The following is a 24,145-nucleotide window of genomic DNA, read 5'->3' on the forward strand; positions in this document are numbered from 1 at the left end:
TCTATATTTATGTATGTGTCTATGCGTGTTATGTGTGTGCTGGTTCCCGTGGAGGCCAGCAATGGGTGTTGGATCCCCTGGAGCGGGAGTTACAGGCAGTTGTGAGCTGTTTAGATGTCAGGATTGGGAACCAAACTTGGGTCTTTGGAAAGGCAGTGAGTGATCTTATCCACAGAGCCATCTTTCCTCATTGTCCCTTTATTGTTCTCTTTTATAGTCTCTTCCACTGGCTTGCATCCTGATCATCATTCTTTGGTTTTGGTTTGGTTTGCTCTCATTTCTACAAGACCTTGAATGCATCTCTAGGCTGAGATCTATTTATGGCATAGGAACTCACTGCAATAAACGTTCTTCTTAGCATTGCTTTTGGAGCTTCTCCTGCTGTGATCAGAGAATACCAACTAGTTAATTCTTTTAAATCTAGATAATGTATCAGAGAGAGGGGGACAGTCAAACTACTAGTGCATTGGAGGTCCAAATCTCCTTTTGGGTCCATGTTCTGATACGTGGTGCATATAAACTTATACTTTGACAAATTATTCTCTTAAAAAATAGCAACCTTCTTTAAGTATTGTGATTTTCCTTGTCCTATTTTTCTTAGTTATGAGTGTGGCTAAACCTTCTTGGTTTCCAATTCATTTGCTTGGACTATTGCTTTTTTACCTTTCACTTGCAGACTTTGTCAGTGAGATTTTTGTTTTGTTTTGTTTTGCTTACATATTGTTGCATCTTGCTTCTAAATCCATTCATCCAGTCTGTCTTTTAATTGTAGAATTAAGACCATTTGCATTTAGAGTTATTATTAAAAGACATATACTATAATCTATAATCGTGTTACATTTTGTTTCCTCTTATTCATCTTTAAAGGTTTTTTTTTGTTTGTTTTTGTTTTTGTTTTCCGAGACAGGGTTTCTCTGTATAGCTCTGGCTGTCCTGGAACTCACTTTGTAGACCAGGCTGGCCTGGAACTCATCATGTTTAAAGTTTTATGACTTACTGCATTGCTGTTCGATTCTTTGCTGTTTTTCATTAACATATTTTAGTGGTATTTGAAAATAAACTATTTTTGAGGAATGTGGCAGACATACTTTCCCCAAGTTTCTGTAACCCCATTATGTTCGAGTAACATATAACTTTAGCAAGGATATTTGTTTAGAATGTACATTCCTCGCCACCTTTTATAGTGTGGGCAATGGAAAGTGGAGATGTTAAAAATACAAATATCCCTAATGAGATTTCAATTTCTCAGCCACAAAACTCTCACACTTCTCATCTGTGAAATGACAGGGGAAGGATGGATGGTCTCTAGGATCTCTTTAACTCTAAAACTGTAAGACAGCAAGTTTTCTCACCGGCTCTTACGGGCTCACATGTTTTTCTCTCGGGCTCTTTCATAGGTCAGAACTTATGTTAATAAGGATACATCCAACTAACTATAGTAAGTCATAGAATAATCCACAAAGTATTAACTCCCCTTATTTTTCACTGAATCCTATACAAATTATCTAAGTTTGAAAAGGAAATTTAAAAAGAAATCATTCCATGTGTATTGCTGTGTGTTTTGCCTGCATGTATGCCCATGCACCACTTGCATGCAGTGCCCAGGGAAACCAGAAGAGGGCATCAGATCTAACCCAGTCTTCTGGACGAAGCTCATTTACAGAGACTCAACTGGCAACTCCAGCGTGGCTGCTTCTTCCACAGTTGACAGCAGAAGCTCAGTATTCTACGTCCCGATTTGATGTTACCTCTGCTTGCTCTCTCGGCCTATCAATCACTACAGCTGAATGTTCTCAGTACCTTATTAGATACACTCTGTCAATTATCTGTTGCTTCCACCTGTCTACTATTCGCTATTGTTCTTTTACTTTGGCTTGTTAGCTGTATACTTTATAAGTTCATTTAAATCTGAAGGTGTGGCTATAGCAGACCATTCTCTGGATGTGTTCACCACACACACACACATACACACTTCCTCTCTCACTTGTAATCTCAGCACTAGAGAAGGAGACAGGGGATCCTTGCTGCCCAGCCAGCGTAGCCTAATCAGTGGGCTCAAGGTCTCCAACTCAAAGACAAGGCAGATGGCTTTTGAGAAATGACCCCTTGTCTTAGTCAGGGTTTCTATTCCTGCACAAACATCATGACCAAGAAGCAAGTTGGGGAGGAAAGGGCTTATTCGGCTTACATTTCCATACTGCTGCTTATCACCAAGGAATTCAGGACTGGAACTTAAGCAGATCAGGAAGCAGGAGCTGATGCAGAGGCCATGGAGATATGTTCCTTACTGGCTTGCTTCCCCTAGCTTGCTCAGTCTGCTCTCTTATAGAACCCAAGACTACCAGGCCAGAGATGGTCCCACCCACAAGGGGCCTTTCCCCCTTGACAGTTGGATCTCATGGAGGCATTTCCTCAACTGAAGCTCCTTTCTCTGTGATAACTCCAGCTGTGTCAAGTTGACACAAAACTAGCCAGTAAAATTGACCCCTTGTCAACTTGACACACAAACACATCACTAGTAAGCCTCAACCCTTACATTCTTATTCATCCCCAAGAACTAAATAACTTTAAACATCCCACAGTCTTCACATATTCTTAAAATTTCAATCTCTTCAAAATATCCATCTCTTTTAAAATCCAAAGTCATTTTTACAATTAAAAGTCTCTTTACTGTGGGCTCCACTAAAATAGTTTCTTCCTTCAAGAGGGAAAATATCAGCGCACAGTCACAATCAAAAGCAAAAATCAATCTCCCAAACGGCCAATGTCTGGGCTCCTCCAAGGGCTTGGGTCACTTCTCCAGCCATGCCCTTTGTAGCACACACATCTTCCTCTAGGCTCCAGATGCCTGTACTCCACTGCTGCTTCTCTTGGTGGTCATCTCATGGTACTGGCATCTCCAAAACATTGCATGACTCCTTCAGTACTGGGCCATCAATTGCAACTGAGGCTGCACCTTCACCAATGGCCTTCCATGGCCTCTCACAGTGCCGAGCCTCAGCTGCTCTGCATGGTGACCCCTTCATGCCTTCAAAACCAGTACCACCTGGGTGACTCTTACACATTACCAAGTCCAGCCACAGCACAAGGTACAACCTTGGCTATCTCTGGAACACAGCCTCTGTGCTTTCAGAAAACACTTCCCAGAAGATGTCAGCTCAATGATGCTGGTCTCTTCTTAATCACCGCTAATTTCTTAGCTCCAGCTAACCAGCATCAATAGTCCCAGTACTGCAAAGTTTTTGCTTTAGTAGTTCTGGTATCTTGTAATTCACAGCTGATTCTTCAGCCCCAGCTAACCAGAACCACAGAATCTTCACAACCAAAGTAACAATGGCCTTGAAAAGAGTCTTTAATCTTCCCTCTGAAATTTCATAAGCCGGGCTTCCATCTTTTGCACTGTTTTCAACATTATCTTCCAAGCTCCTACACAACGTCTGACAGAGCTCTTAACACCAAATGGATCTTCTAGCCCAAAGTTCCAAAGTCCTTCCACAGTCCTCCCCAAAACATGGCCAGGTTGTCACAGGAATTCCCCACTCGGCTGGTATGAATTTGTCTTAGTCAGGGTTTCTATTCCTGCACAAACATCATGACCAAGAAGCAAGTTGGGGAGGAAAGGGCTTATTCGGCTTACACTTCCATACTGCTGTTCATCACCAAGGAAGTCAGGACTGGAACTTAAGCAGGTCAGGAAGCAGGAGCTGATGCAGAGGCCATGGAGGTATGTTCTTTACTGGCTTGCTTTTCCTGGCTTGCTCAGCCTGCTCTCTTATAGAACCCAAGACTACCAGGCCAGAGATGGTCCCACCCACAAGGGGCCTTTCCCCCTTGATCACTAATTGAGGAAATGCCTTACAGTTGGAACTCATGGAGGCATTTCCTCAACTGAAGCTCCTTTCTCTGTGATAACTCCAGCTGTGTCAAGTTGACACAAAACTAGCCAGTACACCCCTGATGCTGACCTCTTACCTCCTATACATATGCACAGGCACCCATGCTCCCATACAACTGCATACTCACACACCAAATATATATGTATTTTTTTAAAATCCTGACAGTAAGGAAAAGATGCTAGAGAAAAGAATTTATTCAGATCATCTTAGTAAGATACATTACAAGTATTTGTAATTATAACTGTTCAAATAATAGAAGAGCTTTCAGGGTTAGAAGGACCACTGCACAAACCACAGCAATGTGTGACAGAAAACAAGATCCATGGTCAAATCAACAAAGGATAAAGATTTCCTGCGCATCACTTTCTAAGGCAAGGATGCCGAGGCTGTGTGAGTCTGAGAATGTCATGTTTTCTCAGTGTGCATATTGCGATGAAAGTGAGGGTTTACAGCACAGACTTCATGGAACGATCTCTTCATTTCAAGGCACAATGAGGCAATTAGGAAAAGCCTTAACTAGAAATGTGGACTCTTAATTAGGCTTCATTCTCTACAAGTTTTTAAAACTACGGAATCCTCCCCCACACAAAAAAGAACTTTTAGCTGAAAGAGTAAAAATAGTGGTTTCTTTCAGAAAGTATTGTTTACAAAATAATTTTGCAGGAAAAAAAATGTGTGATTTAAAAAAAAAAGAAGAAGAATAAGCCTCTTCACCATCCTCCTCTGCCTTCAACAGAATTCAAACTTAATTATGGCTTTCAAGACTGAAAAAAAACTACATCGTTTTTCATCAAATACTCATTAGTTCATAGCAACATGACTGAACACAGGCACAAGCCTTTGACAAGGTGAAGGCTATGAGCATATTCTGACATCATAGACAGAAAATGATGAGCAGGCCCATACTTCACAGACACTGCGAGTGAGGCTCTGACATCAAACACAGGAAACATGAACCGTCTGTGACGTCATACTGTAAGAAGGCCCTGACACTGCGTTGTTGGGATACAAGCAGTGTTCTTCTACATTACACAGAACTGCTTAGAAACCTCAAGCTTACCTCATTCCTTTAGAGGGAAATCATCAGAGACAGCCTCGTGCTTCATGGAACTTATGTTTTAGCAAGGAAGACACACCATTCATTAGTAAAGAAAGAAAAGAGAAACCTCGAGGTTGAGGAGAGGAAGCACACACACAGGCAGTGTCTTTCAAAATGCAGTTCAGAAACCTGGATAATGTAAAGAGGCCATCCGTGAGATCCAAGGGAATCAGAAAGGGGCAAAAAGCCCCTGCTGGCCACAGCAGTGTGGAGAAGGAAGTGGAGTGCAGGAGAAGAACAGTCATCAAGCACTGGGCACAAAGCTCAGATTGCATGCAACTTGTTAGAAGCCATTGAAAGAGCTGAAGGATAGGTTGGCATAATCTGATTGTATCTCATAGATATGAAAGCTGATTTTGTGTGATGAACACAGAACACAGGAGGATAAGACTGAGGGATACATCAGTGGGATGTCCATTACGTTGTGACTTTGGATAAGAGCCAGGATCACTTTGCACTTTGGGCTTTCTCCTCTCTCCAGTAGAGATAACTCTGCATGGTTACTGACAGCATTAAGTAAGGGAATATACATACAGCTCATAGGATGATGGTGGCTGTTTAATAGTAAATGGTTGCAACCTGAGAATTATATGAATGTGGTGGTTGATTTTTTAATATTAAATAGGAAGCTGATTTGTATAGCTACCACCACCATCTCTATGCACTGTAGTCAGCTAGTGGTGAATCAGAGCCTGACCATGAGTCAGAAAATCTGCCATAGGCAAACACATCCATTTCCATCTGTGTCCCTTTCCTCACGCGTGCTGAAATAAGTCCAAGAGCCTGTAACTGATGATAGGTTCTTAGGATTGCTCATCTTTCTGCCAACACTCTAAGGATACTTTAAGAACATCCGGACTACAATATCATAATGCTTGGCTCCAAGTGAAAAGTCTTCACCACAGAATAAAGAAACCCAATAAATACATTGTTAACTGAAGTCATTAACGCAGAAAATATTCTACAACTGGGACTAATGTTGCTTGAGCCAGAAAAGACTGAGGGTACTCACACTGTGAACTTTGACCCCAGAAACAATAGTTTAGAGGCAAGGAAGCTGATCATACGTGTTTCTCTCAGAGGAACTTCAGGAGAGCAGAATGAGGAATCTTGGTGATGACTAATTTCCAGGAACTTCCCCATCATTTATGTCAGTGAGGTACATGGCTAGGAAACAAAGTGCCAACACACCTACTAGGAACCCAAACCCTTCCCACCCCCTGGGGACCTGGCACTAAGTCTTGGGAATGTGGACTGTTCTTCAGCAGATACAGCCCCAGTAGACACTGGGCTCATTGGGGGAGGGGGAGAGAAGGGGGTCAGCTCTGTTCCAAAATCTCATTTCTGCAGAGTGTGTGCTATACGACTACCTCTATCATAACAGAATGTAGATTCCTAGCTAAGTGGAGTACCGCAGCCTGAGTTTGAATTCTAGCTCCAGGAGTGATGGGCTCTAAGGCATGAAAGGCATATTTACATATCTGTCGGTCCCACCTAGAAAAAAAATGAGGTTCTAACAGAACACATCTCTTAGGGTCTCATTGCAAGAAATAAAACTCTAAGGATACTTTAAGAACATCTGGACTACAATATCATAATGCTTGGCTCCAAGTGAAAAGTCTTCACCACAGAATAAAGAAACCTAATAAATACATTGTTAACTGAAGTCATTAACGCAGAAAATATTCTACAACTGGGAAACTGCCAGGAAACCCAGTAAGTCCCTCAGAAGCATTTGTCAAGCTGTGGAACAAAATTTAGCTGAGTGCGCCCATCAATCAGGGTCGAGTGAAGGGGAACAGTGTGGGAGGGAGGAGGAGGCATGCAAAGGGGAGAGAACGGTAGGCAATCTAAGACGGAAAGAATAACACTAGGTGGACGTTCCCATAATGAGTGCCCTGCGTCATTCATAACAAAGCTGCTCTACATTCCTGAGAACGGAATGGTTTAGAGAAAGAACAACAGAGAAGATGGGGGAGAGAAGGAAAGGGGGAGAGAAAAGACAGGAAGGAAGGAGCAGGTTGGATGGGGACCCAGGAGAAAGTGGAGGCAATGGCTGAAACCAGAAAAGCTGTCAAAAGCAGCTGTCAGTCAATCTCTGAGACACAGGTGCATTGCCCACTCTCCCTCAGCTATGCTCTGCAGGGAGCTAACGTTTTTCTCAAAGAATTGTTTGAAGGCCCTCCCCAGAGCAGACAGAAAATTGCTAAATATCACCACCAAGAGTCGTTTTTTTTTCTGCCAGGTAAGCACTGCATTTAGTTTGACTCACCTTCCCAGAGATCTCAAGCTCTTTCTTGTCCTTCAAGGCTTGACCAGACAACAGTTTCATTTCAATAATTCCACCCAAAACAATGAGCGGTATAATTACTACAAGTAAAAGTGTAAGCTGCCAGCCATAGACTAAGGAGAGGATGACTCCTGTCCCGAGGTTTGCTACATTCTGGGTAACTACAGCAAGCCTGGCACCCATCGCCTGAAAAATACAACACATTAGAGACATATTTTAAAATTAACCATAAGATGCATGTTTATGAATTGGGACTATTTACTTTCATCCAAATATACTAATTATCTTCCCAGTTACTAAAGTGGTTGACTTTTAAGTTTATTGTGTTTCTAAGACCAGGATTGCCCTGACTTCTACATAAATATGAAAGTAGATCAATATTCCAGCATTTAGCTAGCTTTTCTCTCTGTTCCAATTTCTTTTTTTTCAGGCTGTTTGTATTGCTGTATATACATACATGTGTGTTTATGTGGTCTGTGTACATGAGGAGGTTGGCATATTCACTCATATGGAGGCTAGAACAGATATGAGTGTCTTTTTCTATTGTTTGTTTCTCTCGAACCACAAGCTTGCTCATGAACTCCTAGGGTCCACACATCTCTGTCTCTCAATGCTGAGGTTATAGGGATATGCAACTGTACCTGTTCTTTTTAATGTGAGTGATATGGTTTCAAACTCAAGACCTCAGGCTTGTGGAGAAAGTGCTCTGACCTACCGAACCCTCTCCTCAGCCCTGCCTTTTCAATACCAAGAAATTTCTTGGTACTGAAATTGATATGTGAAGCATAATTACTAAACAAAGCTATGCAAATCAGTACAGCAAAAGAGACCACTGGACTAACCCAAGAGTAGTGGAAATGTCAGTGTTTGGTACCCAGTTGTTTATAACATAAGGCTACTGTTACGTTAGAAAAATTAAGGATATTAAAATATACCTGGGCTTATTTGAGACACTTATTAGGTTTCATTTACTTGGATTTAATTATAAAAAAAAGAAACTGAAAAATTATGAAATATATGCATTCTCCATCATGTATGTGTTTGTTATATACATACACACACATGACACACACACATGCATGTGTGCATTATATATGATATACGTATATGTATGTATATATAAATATAGTGCAGTAAACTAAGATTAAACTGAAGAGACCCTCTGCTAAACCATAAACAGGTAAAAAAAACAGAGTGACCTTTAAAGAGTTCTCCCTGCACATTTCTCATGTGAAGGTCAAAGTGAAGCATCCTGGGAAACTCTGCAGATGGGGATGCGCTAGGATGCCCAGCATCTACAATCCTACACAGAACTCGTTTCCCACAGCAACTGCTAATGGACGAAAGCACCCAGAGCATCTGCTATGGGCTCAGCAGTACTGCTTCTCTGGCTGTAACCTTTATGATACAGGCAGCTCTTGCTCTGTTAGGTGGCAAGGGTCAAAGAATCAAGGTCAGTTAATGATAACAAAATCAGGGTCTTAGCACTTACTGATCTTATTAGAATATTCCTCCAATCCCTACAATAACTGCACTTTCCCTTCCTTCTGGCCTCCTGCCTATATGAACTTATTGAGCCTGGCCTGCCTGCCACCTCCCTCCCTCCTTCCCTCCCTCCCTCCCTCCCTTCCTCCCAACAGCTAGGCAGGCAATCTCTAACTCTACATCCTGCCTCTAGTCATCCTTTTGCAGTTTTTGATAGTCTGACCTACCAAGCAGATTGTATGAAGGCAAGTCTTCTCTGTTACATGAAATGCATAACTGTGTCTTGTTTGTACATTTTTGTGCTATACACCTTGTCATAAGTCTTTAGTGTTTGATTTATTCATTTAAAAAAGATGAATATGAAAATAATTCTTGAGATTTATCAGATTTGAAGACTTTCCCAACTCTCCTGTGTGGAGTCATATTCTAATTTACTTTAACAGAAGCACCATGTGTAACCTGAAATGTCATCAGTATTTATAGGTCTGTTGTAGAAGAAGCCTGAAGGACGACGATTGACGCAAAGGTCCAGGGTTGGGAGGACACAACCCTGTATGTTTGAGTTTTCACACCATCTTCTTGAAGGTAATTGCTAAGGAGTGGTATAGGAGGAACTGTCTGATTTTCAGCTGGAAATCAAAATCTCCTGACTTGGGAATTCAAAGCTATTCCTTTTGTGAAGACAATAATTTTTAATATGTGCTTTGTTTTCTACAGTCATTTTAAGGAAGGTTGTCTTCCTTCTGCTCTGAAAACCTAGAAACATCCTGACAGGAAGTACATGTGTCCTCTCTTCAGTACAAGTACAACTGTCTGTCAATTAACTAAGCAGTAAGACAGACAGACAGACTGACCCTGTGAGACATATTAATCTATTAGCAACAGTCACACCTCAGGGAAGTCTAATGGGCACAAGACTGCACAAAGTGGTTCCTTTTCTAACAACTACTCTGGGTGCACCTCATTAATAGTACGAAAACCAGCAACAACAAAAGAATGATTTTAAGGCATATCCTATGAAATATGTATTTAATTTTATACTTTTGCTATAACACTTATGATATCCCAGGGAGTTAAACAGGTATTTACATTTTCTTAAAGCTAGTTAGTCACTATCACCTATAAGGAGAAAATAGGTCTCATGCAGTGGATTAAGATAGAAGGAAGACACCACCCAGAGGAAGCACACACCCCTTTAACACTAGAAGCATCCGTGGCGAGCCTGGTGGTCAGTGAGCCAGTGCTGTTCTTATGGTCATCGAACCAGCTTATATCCTGTAACACAAAGGGAATTTTTTTTTTTTAATGAAACTCTTAGATCTAGGAGAAAGTGACAGTGTCAGTATCACATATCCTCTGCAGCTAACATTCAAAATTTAATATTCAATAGACAGAAGAGAGCTAATATACAAACACATAAGTAGACTGTTTTACTTGTTCATTTATACAAAAAAAATTCTACATCTCTTCAGCATAACCCCAAGTAGAAAGCAGTAAAGAATACCAATGCTGCTGTCACCATAGAGCCTCAGCTCTAGGGAGAGAAGGCACAAGTAGAAGAATTTACACTGTCTAGACGGTAATTAACACTCTGGACATACACATATCAAAGAAGGACAAACAAGTAAGGGATGGGGGATGTAGACAAGGAACAGGGAGGCTTATCTAAGGTGATCAGACATGCAAACAAAGCGGGGGGAGATTTCCTGGAAGAAAGAAGATGTGGTACAGGCAGAGACTCCAGGCCAAGGCACACTAAACCAGTTACCAAAAGCTACCAGGCTGTGGCAGCCTAAACAGAACAGGCCTCATGACTTCCTCTGGATCTCTTTGTCCTACCGGATTCCCCTGAACCTCTCTGCTACAACTGTTGTGCAGTTACCTACAGAGTTGGGAAGACATCACGTGGTGGATAAGGATGTTGTTGTAGATTACCTGTGATGGGGATAGGTGAGGCACAGTGCACAGTCTTTGGAATCTGTAGAGACTATACAACCTTTCCCCTGCTAGATACATGTTACATCCATACTGGGATGAGGGTGGAGGTAATGAAACCATCTACGAGGCTGATGAACAATTGATGGAGAGGTAAACAACTCAACAGTGAGGGAAGTCATTAAGGGTTTAGTCTGAACAATGGGTAGAGAAGAGAAAGAAGAATAGGTACGGAGTAAACCTGCTGAAGAAGCAGAAGTCAAATTCAAGTTTGGAAATATGGCAGTTTGAGAGATTTATCAATATCAAAGGAAAGAAGCCATGCACACAAATAGTTAACTCTAGTCAGAGCAGGATAAATGAAGGAGGCCAAAATGTCAAAAGCCATGTACATTAAAATGATGTTCACCAGCAAAAGAAGATTTTCCTTGTGCTATCTCATATTTTTAAGCAAACACAGGAAAGACATGGTTGTGAAGCAGGAATTCATGTCTGTCGCAAGGAAAATATCTGAAGCAACGACATTCAAAACAGTAACAAATTTTCATAGAAAATATCTAACAAAAATCACCCAAGTGCAATGCTTCACTGTAGCCTGTATTTTATGCACTTTTTAGTATCTCAGGTACTAAAAGTACTCAGGTATTAAAAAGTGTTTCCCCACTAGAACGTTATTTCCTTGAAGACAGAGGCCATTCTGTTCTGAATACCTTAATACCATCATGCATAAGCAGTGGCTCTCTCACGCGTGCTTTACTGACTGGTTTATGGAAAGAGCACCATCCACACCATCCAATCAACTCTTGAGGAACAGTGGAGCTGGGGGTTGGCCTGGAGGATGATGGGATAGCGAGTATCTGCGGTCTACAGTGAGAGTGTAAGGAGAAGCCTGGGAGCCGGTAGTGGTGGTGCACGCCAGTAGGATTTGCTGAAGGACGCAGAGGAGAGGCCTGGGGTTGACAATGTTTGACAGAAAGCCCAAGGTTGGAGATCACCATAAAACTCAGGGCTTGCTCACACACCAGACTTAGTCCTGCCTGCAACCACATGGAGCTACCAAGTCTCCTTTACCTTTTGAAGTATTGGTGAGAAGACTGGGAAAGAACTGTGGCATCAGCAACAGCTGGGTAGAGGACTGGAATGCTAGTCTGGACCTTAAATCGCATACTGCTCTTATAGAATTTGGTTCCCAGCACTTGTGTTCGCAGCACACACTAAGCTAAAACTTTACCTCCCAGGGGCTCTTAAGCCCCTTTGAACCTCTGCAGATACCTACCCTCATGTGCACAATACCCTTGCCCATATACATATAATTAAAAAATAACATAAATCTTAAAATAACAAAACACTAGCAAGGAATATGTGACCGGCCCCATGGAACACTGATGTTTCTGAGCTGGGTGGGCTCCAGTGTCTCTGGCTTTCCTGGGCTAGGCCGTTTGGACATCTTTTTATTCATATCAAATGACTAGTGATCACAAATGCTTTAAATTCATACACAGATTTCTCAGTTATTAAAAAACAAAAAACAAAAAACAAAAAAAACCCTCTTTCAACCTGGCTGCCCTGGGATACCTTTCCCAGACCCTACTTCTTCTTTAAGGAAAATATCTACGCTCTCTGTTTTGAGCACATAAAAGATACAAAGTGGGAGAAGCACTCTGTCCTACTAAATCACTGAGCTAGCACTGCATGTGGGTTACCATGTCAGTCTCCTTAGAGGAAAGAAACTAGACAGTGAGGAAAGATGAGGCACGTGATGATTTGGATTTGTAGAATGAATGGTATGGAGGGTATTTCCTGAGGATAAGACTCACGACAGAGTATCCCAGATTCACAGGAGAGAGAAGGAAGGAGTGGGGAATGCACAAAATTGACAATGACTTCAGTTTCTGTAATCTTTCAATGATGGACCAAAGGCTGGAGGAGAATCTACTCAGGACAGTCCATTTGTCTCAACTCAGTGTGGTTCCTCATGCCCACCTGCAGCACACAGACTACAGGTCCACAGACAGAGTGAGGCTGAGAACCCATGCAGGATCTCTACCTGGCAAACGTGGCACAGCTCCTACAATCTTTGTCCATGGGGCACAAGGGAAAAGTCGTACTCACCCCAGGGGACAACCCTCAACATCCGTACCTGTCTCAGCATGGATTTGAAAACCATGTATCGGACGCGCTTGGTGAGGATCTCTCCGGCTTTGCCAAATGTGAAGCCCTGAGAAGCACAAGAACATGTCACACGGAAGACTGGTCAGAGACTCAGACACCAATTACACAGCAGGAAGAGGGATCAGAGGGGTCAGTGCTACTGCTAAAGGAATATATGATGATCTATGAAGTCACAGAGCCTCAGTTCCTGGGTTTGCTGTGTTGCTGTGACTCTATGCTATAGTGTCAGGTATGTAGCTGCAGTAATGAGTGACCAACAGAGGCTGCCAATGATTCCCAGTTAGTGACAGGGTATCCACAAGTATACTACAAATGCATTTATGTGCCCAACTCATCCCAACCCTACTTATTTCCCCAATTGTTCAACGGCAATCACTTCAAAAATGCTGTTAGACCAAAGGCTGGGGCAGTCTAGACAAGTTATGTGGTGGTTTGAATAGGTATGGCCCCCATAGACTCATGTGTCTAAATGCTTGGCCCATGGGTAGCGAGCGACACTATTAGGAGGTGTGGTCTTGTTGGAGGAAGTGTGTCACTATGAGAGCTGGCTTTGAGATCACCTATGCTGAAGCTCTGTCCAATGTGGAACACAATTTCCTTGTTGCCTGCAGATAAAGATGTAGAACTCTAGGATAATTCAGAACCATGTCTGCCTGTACAATGCCATGCTTCCCACCACGATGGTAATGGATTAAACCTCTGAAACTGTAAGCCAGCTCCAATTAAATGTAGTGAGGTTTTTCTTTTGTTTTGTTTTGTTTTTATAAGAATTGTGTTGGTCATGGTGTCTCTTCACAGCAATGGAATCCATAACTAAGACAGGTTGCAAACATAAACTCTTATCTAACTGGAACGCTTCGTGGGATGGAAAAGAAGCATGGTTAATGGCTGCACAAGGACCTAAGGTAAAATCTGGAAAAAAGAGTTTTCAGGCACCTGTCCATAAGAAGGAACTGAAAAAGCAAAACTTTGCTATCAAAACTGACTGAGGAATGTGGCTCACTAAGAGGAAGCCTTTCATTATCTCCCCATCCTTCAAGGCACCTCACTGTCTGGAGGAGGGACAGGAACCAGGAAAGAACAGTGAGGCACGAGTGTGCTGCTGTGCCAGGTCACATCTGGGGAAAACGCCAACCAAGTCTTCACTACAATGAGTATGGGGACCAATGACTAGGAAGCAATAGGATTCTCCTTTTTGCCTGAAACTGGAAGCGTCAACCCAGAGCTAAGCCATGGAAAAGTGGTGTGGGAAGAGAGGCCAGCCATATATTCCTTTGTGCTCCCAAGTTGCATCCTGGGTGTTACTGAAAGAAAGGGAGGAAAAATGTGCAGAGGGTACACAAGTCAAGATCGCCAAGGAAATGAGGGACTGTGTAAGTAAGGTCAAATGGGGGCCACAAACAGATTTCTGTTGTTGGACCAAAGGGCATAGGAAAGGTCTCTCTCATTTTAAATTTGCTACACTAAGTGGGCTACTCCCTGCCTGCAATATGCAGTGGGGAAATGGTTACAGTTATTTTTATAGAGAGCTACCTTCTGTTACATGGTGGGCTACATGCATGATCACATAACCCCATAGCCATCATGCTTAAAACCAAATTGGGGGGTTTGAATAGTTGACAGGTTTCCAGAGTTCACAGTTCAACAGGGCATTATAGTCAGGGTTTACAGCAAGGACTGTAGACTCCTGAGCAGAATGGGACCCAATCTGACTACCTGTCTCTCACTGGGCTCCCTGCCTATTTCTAAGATGAGCAGCTGGGCATTCCCCACTTCCCAGCACGGACTGGAAATCCACGGAGGTCCAGAGATCCACGGGCTGTTTCTCAGGATGGTTTGGCAGTCTTGCAGGTCTGAGTCATGGCAGACTCAGTTTCCCCAACCCAGCCAGACTATGAGGGAATGCTTTTCACTCCTCACACTTCACTATTCCAACTGCCAAAGCTCAAAGCTGCCTCCCTCCCAATCTCTTACCTACTCCACACAGAACAACTGACACTTCTCCAAACACTTGTGATCCTCTTGGTCTTGGAAACATCCCATTTATTCTAGCAAGATGGAGTTCTATAATCTTTTAAGCACTTAGTCAAATAACCCCTTTATTCATTTTTTTACCCACCAACAATGTCTTGTCCAGTAAAATATTAATACATGTCTAGAATGTGTTTACTCTGGGCTGAAGAGATGGTTCAGTTGTTAAGAGCACTAGCTGCTCTTCCAGATGTCACTGGTTACATTCCAAGCACCCACTTGGTGGTTCTTAACCATCTGTAACTCCAGTTCCTGAACTGATCTCCTTCTTCTGCCTTCTGGTGACACAAGGTATGTACATGGTGCACAGACATAAATGCACCCAAAACATTCATACACATAAAACAAAAATTAAAATTGAAAAATCCCAGAATGCATTAAAGAAAACCGTTTATTTGGAGTTTCAGCTGAAGTATTTCATGTGGGTAATCACTGACTCATTGAATAGGTTATTTCCTAATGCTTCTCACAAAACTGGGCTTGCTCACTTGGCCATATTTTCTCTTAATCATTAACATTTCCCATTTTTGGAGATAGGGAGCTCAGGGAAAGACAGGTAAAATGAGAAATTTTCCCCACGAATACGTAATTGGCTATGTGTGCAAATGAGAGAAAGACCTAGCAGAGTCCATGCTGCATGTCTTTCTGTACCATACTGTGAGAACATTTCATTTCTTTGTGATTCAATTTTAGTCATATGATTTTAAGCTGCAAAAAAAGTGTTAAGGTTGTGTCTAAGTGCTTTTTCAATGATTGGTGGTTAATGGTTCTCCTATCATTGAAAGAGTCCTTTCTCTGTAGCAAGAGCACAGCGACAAAGGTCTCAACGTCTTTGTAAATGAATGTGATACTTTTGCAGAGTTCTCTTAGCTTCTTGGTTTTTGTTTTTGCTTGTTTATTTGTTTGTTTCGACATTTGTCTAAATGCTAAACTGACCAGCAACACTTAGCTCCAAACTTATCCCTGGCTCCCTTCCTCATGTTTCCGTCTTTGTTCCAATCACTGCAGCATATTGATCATCCCCTTCCTATCATCACATCAAAGGCTGTACTTGGGGAAAGGGTAGAGTGGCAAAGGCAAAGCCCACAGACTGTCGCAGCCCGGGTAAGGAGAGAGGAACCACACAAGCAGGAAAATTACATACATGTTTGCAAATCTTCCACAATGGATACAGAAATAATGTAGAGACTTACCTGAAAGAAATACGTAACAAAAGAAATCAGTCCCATAACCAGAAAGAACAGGGAAAACAAATTACAATTCTGTCGTTTAGTTTCATGATCATCATCTCTTGAAAAAACCTGTGGCAAAATATTTGACAGATTCTTAGTTCTATGGCTGAGGAAGGCATTCTGCAGAATTCTCCATTCCTCATCTCATACAGTTTGGGGGGACAAGACAGACCTCCAAAGCATCTGCATTCTGCCTTCCTTCAAGACAGAGGGGTTCTACCATTCAAAGACTCATCCAATACTGAGGGGGTCCCTATAGATTAATGTGTACTACCCTATCATGGGTAGAGAATTGTAATAAATTCTCTCCACTTGGAATCTTGGTAAGGAACCATATTGTTCAACAAGTCTTTGTTTTACTCCGTGAAGATTTCCAAGTGCCCCAAGATGTCTCTGTTGACCATTTGGAACTGAGGAACCGATTACGGAGCTCATCCTGAAGGAAGTGGAATCTGCTTCTCTCAGCAGCCCTTGTGGGACCTTGTGAAATGTTCTCCGCCCATTGACCTGTTGACTGGTGGATATTCTATGAGTCTAATTTAGGCAATTATGTTGTCAAGATTTCATGGGTGTAGCTCCCATGTCATCCAGCACCAGGTATCCTGGTTCTCTGGCTCTTACGATCTTTCTGCCACCCCAAGGCAGCTCATTTTGTCAACTGTATTTTGTTGTTATTTCTTTGCATTTTTTTCACTAAATGGGTTCGGTAGGGTGTGTGAGTGTGTGTGTGTGTGTGTGTGTGTAAAACAATAATAAGTATGAAAGAGAACAGGTAGAAAGGGGACATGAGGAGTTGGCGGGGGTTGAGGGAGATGAAAATGATGTAAATACAGTACTCTTGTAAGAAATTCTCAAACAGTTTAAAATTTAAATAAAAATATTAGGTTTCCTCTTACAACTTAGAGTTCTATTCTCCCATTAAAAGCCATATGAAGAGTCATGCTTTTCTGGCTTGTTGTCAATGGCACTAACAGAAGCAATTTATTTACTCTTTCTCAGTAAACACAAACACACACAAAACAGACACTAGCACTTACCCCTACAATCCTTGAAAATACTATGGCAAACACTGGTTGTATGCACCCATTTATAACAGCGCAAAGTACACCAACAAGTAAATAAGGCCATTCACTTAGATTTAGATTTAGGATCCGCCAAAAGGAAACCAGAGGCACATCTTCATCCTAAAACACATACACGACAGAAAGATAGTTTACAAGATTGATAATTCAGGAGCCAGAGAAATGTCCCAAAGGTTGAGGACACTTGCTAGTCTTCCAGAGTACCCATTTCTATTCCCAGCCCCAACCCACCCAAATAACAGAGCCACAATGAGGGGGGTGGGGAGGATTTATAACTAAGACTAAGGCTACATCCATACCACAGCCTCTTTCATACTAAGTCTTCTCTCCTGGTCTTGTTTTCTGTGGACACTTCTGTAAATTGATCTCCTTATTAAAGGTGATTTGGATTCTTCTGAAGTCAGTTCAGAAGCATCAGTGTCACTCTGGGATCCATAAGCATTATTTCCTGGTTCAATTTCATTTCCTCTAGTCTATAACAAATAAAAAAAGACAGAAATTGGTTAGACACAGTTTTAAAAGGGGAAGTGACTCATTGAGTATCAACATTAATGGAAATAATGAAATGTTTCAAGTTATTATGGAAACTGATGAGTAAGCTGCTATGCTTTCTCAGGTGATATATTGGCAATGGAAACCACAGAATGAACAGGACTGCCACCAAATAAAATGGCTCTTATGTAGTCATTGCTGTGCTCCTTTGTTTGAAAACTTGACACAAACCTAGACATATCTAGGAAGAGGGAATCTTATTTAAGAAAATGGCCTCTTAAGATTGGCTTATCCTCTTGATTTATGATTTAAGTGGGACAATCCAGCCCATTGTAAATGGTGCCATCCCTGGGTAGTTGATCCTCGGTTGTATAAGAAAGTAGGCTAAGCAAGCCAAAGGGAGCAAGCCAGTAAGCAACATCCATCCCTCCATGGCATCTGTATCAGTTCCTGCCTCCTGATTCCTGCTTTGAGTTATTGGCCCAACTTCCTTGGATGATGCACTGACTATAGACTGTAGGATGGAATATACCCTTTCCTCCCCAAGGTGTGTTTGTTCATGGTGTTTTATCACAGCAACAGAAAGCTAACTAAAACTTTTTCCCCCTCTGGGGCACTCAGTCAATCAAGTTTGTTTTGAACCAGTGTTATCAATGACAATATGGTACATTCTATGTGAGTCACATCTGTCATTTAAAATTTCCTAGCAGCCATATTAAAAAATGTGAAAATAGATTTTAAAAATCAATTTAAATTATATATTTAATTTAATGAATTTAATATATTACTGTTACCCAACATATTATACATTTAACATGTAACAATACAAATAGTTATTGGGGTGTTTTGCATTTTTTAATACTAGACCTTCAGAATCCCAAGTGTTCATTTTGAACTTGAGAAAATTTCAAAATCCAGATTAACAAATATTTAAGTAGCCATATGTAGCTAGCAGAGATGAGTTATCTCTAAATCTTGTTAATGATGTGTTTATAAAAAGATAAAGCGAGAGGGGGTATGTTCTATGGGGGTGTGGTGAGCTGTGGAAGGGGGTGCCTCAGCTGGCCCATGCCAAGACATCCCTTCCCCCGAGGGACCAGCCATATGATGGTATAGTATAGAATAGAGTTTATTCATGGCATGGGGAGGGAAGTTAAGAGTGTGGTAGGGCTGGTGAGATGGCTCAGTGGGTAAGAGCACCAGACTGCTCTTCCGACGGTCCAGAGTTCAAATCCCAGCAACCACATGGTGGCTCACAACCGTCAGTAACGAGATCTGGCGCCCTCTTCTGGAGTGTCTGAAGACAGCTACAGTGTACTTACATATAATAAATAAATAAATAAATCTTAAAAAAAAAAGAGTGTGGTAGAGGCAGAGAAAGAGAAAGAGAGAGAGAAGAAATTTGGTCATAAGCACATGGGAGTGGGGAGGGAGTAGGAAGAGAAAAGCAAGAGATCAAGAGTAAGAGAGTTAGAGAGGGAGGAGGGGGCAAGCAGCCCCTTTTATAGTGGATCAGGCTTATCTGGTTGTTTCCAGGAAACTGTGGGGTGGAGTTTAGACAGAATGCTAACAGTTAAACTGTATTATCCCTTTTTAAACTTCTCTCTTTCCCAGAAAAAGTAAAATAGATCACTGCCTGGTCCTGACTACCCAAAGCTCTTTTCACACTCCTTAAGATAACCAAATCAAACTTATCTATAGATTAAATATAGTGACAGATTATCATCAAGATAAATTAGGACATTTCTGGAGTTCCTCTATACCTGTGTCATGACAAGTTTGAAGTAAATGCCCTTTTCTCTCATGAGCTCATCATGATTTCCTTGCTCCACAATGACACCACCATCAAAACCAGCAATGACGTCAGCATTACGAACTGTAGACAAGCGATGAGCTATCACAATGGTGGTCCGGCCTTCTCTAGCCTAGAGAGAGAAACTTGGCTTTTGATTAAATTTAGTCATTTGTCTTATGTTTACTAACTGCCAGTGCTTCGACATTATAAAACCAGTAAGCTCCAGAAAATAGTCTATGATTTCAATATACATGTTCAAATGCACTCATACATATGTATGCATATATATATTATGCATATATATTATGCATATACATATATATATATATATGTATATATATATACTCAGTTACACACACAAGAAAAAAACTGGAATACTATTATTCTTATAATTCAGACCTTTGTAAGTATAGCTTACAGACCTTATCCAGTGCGGCCTGAACCACAGCTTCACTTTCTGTATCCAGGGCTGATGTGGCCTCGTCCAACAAAAGGATCTTGGGGTTGCGGACCAAGGCCCTGGCGATGGCAATTCTCTGTTTCTGTCCCCCACTCAGCTGCGCCCCTCTCTCACCAACCAGGGTGTCAAATTGCTATAATTAGAACAAACAAACAACAAAACAGGAAAATATAGCAAAGAAATAAATATATCTACCACTATAGGGTGTAGGCTGTAAAATCCAAGGTAAATGGATTTCCCAGCTAAGGCAATTGTTCTACCTCACCAAAGGTTCCTGGGTTCCCATGAACCACATTAATCAGAGCTCTACTCTCTGAGCCTGGGGTGACAGAGGTCAGGCACAACTCACTTGGGGCAGTTTCATGATGAAGTCATAGGCATTGGCTTCCTTGACAGCTTTCTCAATCTCAACCATGGTGACATCTTCTCGGCCATAGCGAATGTTCTCAGCGATCGTGGTGGCAAACAGCACAGGTTCCTGACTCACCACACCAATGATTTCCCTCAGATACCTCACATTGATGGTTCTGATGTCCTGTCCGTCGATACTGACCTGGAACAAAGCATGTGGTTTTCACACTTTGGAATCACAGACCCAGAATGGTGGTGGAGAGAGGAAGCAATCATGAAATTGGCTCAGTCAGAAAACTCTTTTAATTAGATGGCTAAATGGGCAGGTCAGACTTACATTATCAATTATCTTGAAGATTTCAAAGGCTGCCCCTCTTGCGTTTGCAAAGGCTTCTATGTTTGGGGCTAAGTGTCCAATACTAAAAGTCTAACTGGTGCTGACTGCATGCTCACTCACCACGCCCTCTAGGGGGTCGTAGAGCCTCTGCATCAGCTGGACAGTTGTGCTTTTTCCACAGCCACTGTTGCCAACCAGGGCCACCGTCTGTCCGCTCTTCACCTTCAGATTGAGGCCCTTCAAGATCTGCCAAGACACGTGAGAAGTCAATGTTAGGCCGGTTTCCAGGACAGATGGATGCACATAAGTTCTATGAGCTGAAAGGTGAATATATATGATTTATATATATTATTTTCCTTTCTTTTATAATATGTAAAAGAGTACCTCTATCCAACAGATTACTGAACCATATTAGCACCATACCTGAACTTCACTCCTCGATGGGTAGTTGAAGTAAACATTTTTAAACTCTAAATTCCCCATTATACTGTCTGGTTTGTGTCCCTTTGTGGAGAAGCTGTCAATGCTTGGCTCCTAGGCAGAAGAATATTTTAGATCACTAGGTTACAGTAACTACTCTGAAATGACTCTTGGTGGAGAGAGGAAGCAATCATGAAATTGGCTCAGTCAGAAAACTCTTTTAATTAGATGGCTAAATGGGCAGGTCAGACTTACATTATCAATTATCTTGAAGATTTCAAAGGCTGCCCCTCTTGCGTTTGCAAAGGCTTCTATGTTTGGGGCTAAGTGTCCAATACTAAAAGTCCCCAGCAAAATAGAGAAGAAGACCTGAGGAGGGGACCAAGGCATGGAGTTACTTAATACTCAAGAACAATCTTCCTCATGGGTCCCTTTCCTTCTAACACAACCAATTTCATTTCAAAATGGCACAAATAACATCAGAAGATTGAGTACTGGATATTTTAAGCTTATGACTAAGAGATTCACGTTCAAATCCCAGGAATCAGCTATATCTAACCACTCCACAGCATATACATACATCAAAGTATTACACTGTAGTCAACAAAAGTGAAATAGTTTGATTTTTTGATTAAAATCAAAATAACCAATTGATATAGATTTAAATTTAAACACTTAATGTGTTTAGAATTTCAAATGAATCTTACTCACTTCATCACACAAGGGTAAAATTTCTATACAATCATCATATTAAATTGAAAATTTTTACTTTTTTCAGAGACTAAGCATTTTTTAACCTAGATTTTCACAGGAGTAAAATGAAATAAACACAAGAAGACCAGGTCTAATTAATTACACTGGGACTAATACTGTACGTCTTTGGGACATTCTCTTCAAATCCGTGGCCTTCAAGGTGGCCTGCACTGTGTATGCTGTATACCGCCTGTGCAAAAGCTCTCTCAATTACTAGGCACACACTTAAGACATGACTCCGTGTTTTTGATTCATCTTCCTACACTGCATTCCTTTTTGAAATCTAATGAAGAGGTATTTGGGACTTTGTTCTTTGTTTTATTAAAGACACTTTCTTCTTGTTACTAAAGACTTGGCTTCCTAGATTGAGGTTTAAGACTACATATGTCACAACTCATTTCTAAGCCATACAGGAACATGACTGTATATCATACTTAGTCTTCACAACTACACTGAAAGTCAGGGCACATGCTGTGTCATGTCTATTTTGCAAAAGAGGTGAGAGAAGCCAGAAGAGTTTAGACAGCTGCTCCAAATCACACAGCTGGTAAAGTCCAGCTAGAATTTGAACCCGGGGAGTCTGGTACGAAATCCTACATGCACTACTCTAGTGTTTCTGTTTGTAAGGCAGATCTGTACTCCATGAACATCTGTCACACACATCGCTTCTCCAAAGCTGGGGGTGTGGCTCAGGAGTAGAAGTGCTGCAGCTCAGACTAACATTTAGGAATCCCGGGTTCTAGCCTCAGCATATGAAAAACAAATAAAATGGTTTCTCTACATCACACTAAGCAGGGCACATTCTTATTACAACTCAAGCTCCTCTCACTAAAACACACACACACACACACAAACAACAAAAGTATCCACTTAACTTCTTAAAAAGAAAACCTACCCTAGCAACAATGGTACAGATGTCTCAACCATTAAAAACACACCCTGCTCTTGCAAAGGACACAAGTTCAGTTCCAAGCCCCATCAAGGGACGTTCATAACCTGCAGTTAAGAACTGCCTACAGACAACCCTCTTCCAGTCAGAAAAGCACCAGGGCAGCTGGGGCGCAGGGTCCGCTGACACTCGCCAGCTACCCACAACACCCGCCACAGGATCTTAAGACTTCTGGTGAGTGGAGCACAGCTTCTGCTCCAATCCAAGTGCTCGGGACCTGAGACTGCATTAGTTAGGGAAGCAGAAACCGGCCTGAGTAGGGCCACAGGCCTCATCCGGCCAGATCAGCGCCGGGGTAGCAGGAGCGCAGGGTTGCCTGACACCCACCAGCTACCCACGACCCCCGCCGCAGGATTTTGGGACTGCTGGTGAGTGGAACACAGCTTCTGCTCCAGTCCAATCACGCGGGACCTGAGACTGCTCTGGTTGGGGAGAGAGAAATCCGGCCTACATAGGGCCACAACCCTCTTCCGGTCAGAAAAGCACCGGGGCAGCTGGGGAGCAGGGTCTGCTGATACTCACCAGCTACCCACAACTCCCGCCACAGGATCTTAAGACTTCTGGTGAGTGGAGCACAGCTTCTGCTCCAATCCAAGTGCTCGGGACCTGAGACTGCATTAGTTAGGGAAGCAGAAACCGGCCTGAGTAGGGCCACAGGCCTCATCTGGCCGGATCAGCGCCGGGGTAGCAGGAGAGCAGGGTTGCCTGACACCCGCCAGCTACCCACGACCCCCGCCGCAGGATTTTGGGACTGCTGGTGAGTGGAACACAGCTTCTGCTCCAATCTTTAAACAGTGACAACGATAACAACTAACCCCAGAGATTACCAGATGGCGAAAGGTAAACGTAATAATCTTACTAACAGAAACCAAGACCACTCACCATCATCAGAACCCAGCACCCCCACTTCGCCCAGTCCAGGGCACCCCAACACACCGGAAAAGCTAGACACGGATTTAAAAGCATATCTCCTGATGATGATAGAGGACTTCAAGAAGGACTTTAATAACACACTTAAAGAAATGCAGGAGAACACTGCTAAACAGGCAGAAGACAATAAAGAGGAAGCACAAAAATCCCTTAAAGAATTGCAGGAGAACACTGCTAAAGAGTTACAAATCCTTAAAGAAAAACAGGATAACATAATCAAACAGGTAGAAGTCCTTACAGAAAAACAGGAAAACACATCCAAACAGATGATGGAAATGAACAAAACCATACTAGACCTAAAAAGGGAAGTAGACACAATAAAGAAAACCCAAAATGAGGCAACACTGGAGATAGAAACCCTAGGAAAGAAATCTGGAACCATAGATACGAGCATCAGCAACAGAATACAAGAGATGGAAGAGAGAATCTCAGGTGC

At 42.1% G+C, this 24,145-nt stretch overlaps 1 protein-coding gene across 3 annotated transcripts in view; it reads right to left on the reverse strand.

Moving 5' to 3' along the window:
* The window catches only part of LOC147004973 (ATP-dependent translocase ABCB1), a 93,975-nt gene that overhangs the window by 24,145 nt on the left and 45,685 nt on the right, over window positions 1–24,145 (reverse strand). For all 3 annotated transcript variants that reach the window (XM_085836479.1, XM_085836476.1, XM_085836477.1), the window contains exons 10-21: window positions 21,333–21,446; window positions 21,081–21,191; window positions 20,778–20,903; window positions 20,319–20,522; window positions 19,932–20,102; window positions 19,478–19,639; window positions 17,522–17,695; window positions 17,178–17,324; window positions 16,102–16,209; window positions 12,846–12,923; window positions 9,962–10,045; window positions 7,268–7,471 (exon numbers count right to left, since the gene is read on the reverse strand). In XM_085836479.1, the coding sequence (XP_085692605.1) occupies window positions 7,268–7,471; window positions 9,962–10,045; window positions 12,846–12,923; window positions 16,102–16,209; window positions 17,178–17,324; window positions 17,522–17,695; window positions 19,478–19,639; window positions 19,932–20,102; window positions 20,319–20,522; window positions 20,778–20,903; window positions 21,081–21,191; window positions 21,333–21,446 (1,683 nt within the window). The remainder of the gene's footprint in view (window positions 1–7,267; window positions 7,472–9,961; window positions 10,046–12,845; window positions 12,924–16,101; window positions 16,210–17,177; window positions 17,325–17,521; window positions 17,696–19,477; window positions 19,640–19,931; window positions 20,103–20,318; window positions 20,523–20,777; window positions 20,904–21,080; window positions 21,192–21,332; window positions 21,447–24,145) is intronic.

The sequence above is a fragment of the Mus caroli genome, unplaced genomic scaffold (assembly GCF_978045245.1).
Source record: "Mus caroli unplaced genomic scaffold, Mus_caroli_1 scaffold_4, whole genome shotgun sequence".
In the NCBI taxonomy this organism is placed as follows: Eukaryota; Metazoa; Chordata; class Mammalia; order Rodentia; family Muridae; genus Mus; species Mus caroli.